General features: G+C 43.5%; 1 protein-coding gene across 1 annotated transcript in view; it reads left to right on the forward strand.

Annotated features, from left to right (window-relative positions):
* The window catches only part of URAD (ureidoimidazoline (2-oxo-4-hydroxy-4-carboxy-5-) decarboxylase), a 28,755-nt gene extending 23,292 nt beyond the window's left edge, over positions 1-5,463 (forward strand). The window contains exon 2 of the mRNA XM_083169862.1: positions 2,916-5,463. Within this exon, the coding sequence (XP_083025988.1) occupies positions 2,916-3,271 (356 nt within the window). The 3' untranslated portion in view covers positions 3,272-5,463. The remainder of the gene's footprint in view (positions 1-2,915) is intronic.
* Positions 5,464-6,000: the final 537 nt, after the last annotated feature.

The following is a 6,000-nucleotide window of genomic DNA, read 5'->3' on the forward strand; positions in this document are numbered from 1 at the left end:
AAATTGGAGGGTGGGAGATACTGTGCAGCTTCTGCCAGTGGGTGAGGGTCCAGCGTGGCAGTACAGGAGTACAGGATGGTGGCCCTTAGTCAGTGTCTCCTCCTACTGGGTGGGAGTTCGGGTGCATGAGAGCAGGAGGCTGGGCTATGAGGCATGATAGGGGCATGTGGGCAAAACAGCGTCAGCGACTCCCCAGTGGTGGAAGTTACGGTTCAGGAGAGCAGGAAGCTGGGTAGTGATTGGGGTGTGTGAGTATACGGGGGACTAAAGAGGGGCTTAGGGGTGCCGTGAATTGCGGGAGGGGCGCGGGGGGTGCCGTGAATCAAGGGAGGGAGGGGGCGCAGGTGTCGGCGAATCGCGGGAGAGGGCGGGGGTCCGCAAAGCATGGGAGGGGGCGTGAATTGCGCGAGGGGGGGTTGCGAATCGCGGGAGGGGGGGTGCGCGGGGGGTCCGTGAATTGCGGGAGGGGGGGGGGCACGGGGCGCGATGAATCACCTAGTTGGTTATATATTCTTGTAGAAGGATGGTAGGATGTTGCTGTCATTCAGAATGCATTTACATAAACAGTAATAGTAGCAGTAAAAGATCTGACTTAAAACACCTACAGTAAAACAGAACAGGTGTTATATATTATACAAAGAATTGGTTGATGATGTGTAGGTTGACGTGCACATAGTTCATAGTTGTCACTGGAAAAAAATTGCTACACGAAAAAATCAACACAGATAGTTCAACACATGTAAATGTTGACATAAGTGTTGCACTTCATCGGTGTCCATGTCGACACATGAGAATGAATATGAAAACATTGAAAAAAAGAAAAATAAATCTTCAAAAACTCATGTCAACCTTTTTCATTGTCGACCATAGCCGTGCATGTGCCATTTAATCCTGGGGTTGCCGTGAATCGCGCAGGGGGTGGGGGGGAGGGAGGAGGTGAGGGGTGTCCGCGAATCACGGGAGGAGGGGTCGTGGGTGGATGCCGTGAATTGCGGGAGGGGGGGTCGCGGGGGGACATGTGGGTGCAGCGAATCGTGGGAGGGGCGCGGGGAAGTGAAAAATAAATCTTGTCAACCTTTTTCATTGTCGACCATAGCCATGTCAGTGTTTTGCATGTGCCATTTAATCATGTGGATGCCGTGAATGGGGGGGGGGGAGGGAGGGAGGTGCATACCCAACATGACCCTCTCCAGGAGGGACACATTGCTCTGTTTCTGGACTTTCTTCTTAATTTATGGATTACCATCACCTGTGCTTAAACACCTTTCTTATCAATTACCCTGTTTAAAACAGGTGATGACAATCCTAAATTAAGATGGAAGTCCACAAACAGAGCATTCTGTCCCTCCTGGAGAGGGTCATGTTGGGAGGTATGTGGGGCGCTCACCTGGTGTGTCTGGTGAGTAGCTGTGTCTTTGCTGGGTAACATGTGGAGGCAGATGGTGTCTGGCACTGTGCATACCTCCCAACATGACCTATGCCAGGAGGGACACAATGCTCTGCCGTTGGACGTTCTTCCTAATGTATGATTACCTCCATCTGTGTTGAACAGGTTAATTGATAGGAAAGGTGCTTCAACACAGGTGATGGCAATCATACATTAAAAGGAAAGTGCAGGAGCAGAGCATTGTGTCCCTCCTATGACTGTGGGCTCACTGGGCTGGTTCTCTGTCATGTGAGTCAGAGGCTCCACCCAGCGTTACAGCTTCAGACACACTTTGAGTGACAGATGTAGCCAAATATATAAGAGATGTATTTATGTATGTACTGTATGTATGATGTGTGTGTGTTGGGTGTATGTATGTTATGCGTGTGTGTGTGCATTTGGTGTATGTATACTGTGTTTGTATGTTTTGGGTGTATGTATGCTGTGTTCCTATGTTTACTTAGACCTTAGTGCCCCCTTGTCTTAAGTACCCTGGCCCCACTGGAGCCTTAATTCTGCCCAGAGTGTAGTGGTTGTACATGTACATGAGGCACTGGCCCCGCCTACACGTCACGTCTCCCCCCCCCCCCCCCCCCATCAGCTTTTTTCTTAGTCATATTCCAGATCTGAATTTATCAACCTGTAGTGAGTTTATATGAATTCATTCATTGATCCCATGGGAATTGAGCCAGAAAGTTATTGCTAAATATTGGGGTAAACAGGTATCACCTCACCAAAATAAGCAGTATGACTATGCAACGTCAATACCATAGAAATGTAGCACAAAATCTGAATGTTGTGATATAAAACGCATCTGCCAATGAGTATTAATATAGAAATGGTTTCTATTGTAAAACTATGTGCACTACACTTCGAAAACCAACACGAAACCGTGTACAATAAGTGTTTTCTCTGGTGATTTTATAGAATCCTGGTGAATACAAAAAACAAATATACATGTGAATGAGTCAATGCTACATTATTCTTACAGGCAATGAGTGCTCAAACCTCCCCCACTGTACTAGGGCCCTGTAACAACCATACAGTTACCTTAGTAAATATTTCCTAGTGCTCAACAATAGTCTCAAGTCGTCTCCACCAACCACAGCAGAATAAGAATGGAGAAGTTCTGTGGCTGAAGGTACATCAAAGCCTTCATCAACTTACTTGAAAAGACTGGAAATATCCTCAATTTCTTATCTTGTCTTTGCTCCAGGGAAGTCATAAATTCCACAAGCGCATTGCATTATTCTCCTGGTTACCTAGTGTAGTGACTGAATGTGTTTACTGCCATATAATCACTACCCTGCCAACAAAGACCTGGCTAGTAGCCCTCAAATAAATGGCAACCTATTTTGTGGTAGGTATTGTGAGGACAATTTGCAAATATTTGTACAAGTGTTAAGTGCTGGTGGACGTTTCATGAACCAACAGGTTACGAAAAGGTGTGCCAAGTAGTTTTAAATTTTATTTTTGGTTTCCCATGCAGGTAAAGAAGGGATCCTAAGGTGTCATCCTGACTTGGCCGGGAGAGAGCTGACGAGTGGAACACTGACCTTGGAATCACAACATGAACAGCGTCAAGCTGGACTTACTTCTCTTACCGGTGGAGAACAGGAGATATTGGCCCTTCTGAACTCTCAATACAAGGAGAAGTTTGGATTTCCCTTCGTTATATGCGCTAAAATGTCTGACAAAAGAAAAATAATGGAGGAATTACGCTCTCGCCTTCAGAATGATCCTTCAACGGAACTTCTGAAGGGCATTAATGAGGTTAAAAAGATTTGTCACCTGAGACTCCAAGATATTTTATCCAAGGGTGCCCTGTTGCCTACAAAACTGTAATGTCTAGAAAACAAGGAGGGTATTTATGTAAAGCTTTGACAGAGATAAAGTAACAACAAATCAAACACGTTGACATGTGTGCTAACCTTTTGTGCTGAGCGATCTAGTAGGCAATTTCCCTTGAACTTCCCGGTGTCTAGATCGCCCTATACGCAAATTGCGATGTGTGCTAAGTGATCTGTGCTAGCTATCATTGTGTATGCACTTGCTAGGCAATCTAGTTAGATTTTGCCTGCATGCACTAGAGATCTGAGCCGGTGACGGCTATGGGGTGTACACACTGAGTGATTTGTACTGAATTTCTAAGCGATCTAGACAAATCACTTAGAAAATCGCCAAAAATCGCTCCGGGTGTATCCCCTTAACTTGTTTTTCAAACACAGCTTGTAACAGGGCAATTAGGGGCTGATTGGCTGGTACTTTATGGGGATTATTCTGGTTGACTCGCAAGGCTGCGAATTCACAGGCTTGCGAGTCCACCAAACCCCGCCTGGTGAATGCAGGGACGCCCACCCCCCCCTTGCAGAGTTGGTCCGCCTGCTCTGGCAACGAATGGATGTTTATCATAAACATCCATTCTTTAGGCTCTGGGGACCCACCCCCATCATTCGATGGTCGCCGACCATGGAATGATGGCGAAGGCCCACGCATATGTAAGGTTGCTCTGAGCAAACTTATATATGCGTGTTCGCTCAGGGGATAGTAGGCGAGCAACTGACATCCGGTGATGTAAGCTGCCCACCTGTCCATCATGGGAACAGCCATGGAACACTGGGCGTTCCCATATGGTAATGAGGCTGCCTGGCATCCCACACCCCTCTCCACCTCCACCCGCTGTGTAGGGTGCGTGCACCCTGTTCGCCAGGAAACGCACCGTTTGTATGCACATGCGCAAAAATGTGTACAGCCCGACCATCGAAGCAACCAGAATAGGTTCATATGTTCATTCACATTATGTCTCACCAAGCTTTGATAAATATCCCCCTAAAGTTTGTTTAGTATTCTGGTGTGCAGGATGGGGACTTTTATGAAGAAGTTCAGAGTTTACTTTTCTTTTTACTCTAATTTTTGTATATTTCAGTTCTTTAGACATCCTTCAAATTATAAGTGACGCGTCAATAGCTAATTAATAGAAAATCATTTTGTAATGAAATGCTTGTATTGAATATGAAATATTAAATATGTTTGTCATTGTATAACTAGGATATTGAAAAGCGGGTCATTTTTTTTTTTATAAAAAACAATCAATAAAATACAATTCCATATATACGCCATGAATATCTGCACTTTATATTTTTAACCAAATTACGTCATTTACAAGATTTTACTGGGTGGAGGAGGAATAAAAAAAAAAATTGGAAACGAATGTATGTTTATCAGAAATGAAACCACATAAGGGGTGGTATATTTACTAATCTAAGACATGTACATGTGTACCATCCTCCTCCGCTTTGTATATTTTATTTTGAAATTTAGATTTGAGGGAGATGTGCCCTGGAATAAGGATATACTATAGCAGCAGGATAAACAGTAATCCCATCAGGGGCACACATGGATTGGTTAAAATCAATTGCAACCAATCCCTGTGTGCCCACTGATGGGAATACTTGTTATTTTCGTGTAACCTGCATATTTACTAATCAGATGCTTTTAAAGCCACCACTCTCCAGCAAGCAACAGTGTTCTGTAATTTAGGGATTATTGAGCAGGACCAATAAAATCTATTAAAACACATTTAAAAATGACAGTTGCTCTCCTCCACTTTATCTATGCTGGTCCAGAACAGTAGAGTTTAAATGTAATATGGTGGAGCTAGTGATTAAGTGGGTGGAGTTAGAACAATCTATAGCCAATCAAATCATCAGAATGTTAATACCATAACAACTTGCGCCCAAATGTTTTAAGGGCCCGATTCTGGTTCACTCGGAGTGAGGCGAATTCGGCCTCTGGTCGGCGACCATCGAATGACTTCTCCTGCTGCGGGGACATGCGAGGGGATGTGTCTTTGCAAGGTTGCGAGGGGAAATGTTAACCCTAATATATGTATGCATTGCATGTATGTATATATGGTAAGGAATTTAGCTTTTAAAACCCAATTGGACAAAGCCTGATGTAAATTACTAAATATTTTCTATTAAGTTTTGCAGAATATTTAAATTACTGCTAATAATAAATAATGTCTCATTTGTAAATATTGTAGTTTCAAATTCATACATACAACTTGTTTTAATTCGATTTTCTTGAATATCCTGGGTACTGGGGATCGGATAAAAGATCCTTTACATTATTTCATTGTAGCCTAAAAATACTAAATAACCAGGCCAGTCATATGAATGAAATATACTGTCTTGTGTCAGTGTGAACGAAAAGTTCTAGGTGTGAAGTAGCCTATAAGGCACAATACTGACAATCAATACTGTTTATTTCTCCAATGTAAATGACCTAAGCCCATGGTATGGCTGCCTGAGGCTGTGACTTGCATGGTCAGCTTTCATCTCTTATAGAAATCAGCGTATTTGTATGAGTGAGTACAAGACAGTTTCTAACAGTGCTTGTCATTACCAGTACAAGGGCCAGATTCTCTAAGCTTCAAAAGTGATAAAATGGAGAGTGATAAACAGCCAGCTAATCAGCTGCTACCTGCCATGTCACAGACTGTGTTTGAAAATTGTCACACAGGAGCTGATTGGCTGGTTGTTTATCACTTTTCATTTTATCACTTTTGAAGC

This window comes from Crinia signifera, chromosome 2, assembly GCF_055691185.1.
Source record: "Crinia signifera chromosome 2, ASM5569118v1, whole genome shotgun sequence".
Classification (NCBI taxonomy): Eukaryota; Metazoa; Chordata; class Amphibia; order Anura; family Myobatrachidae; genus Crinia; species Crinia signifera.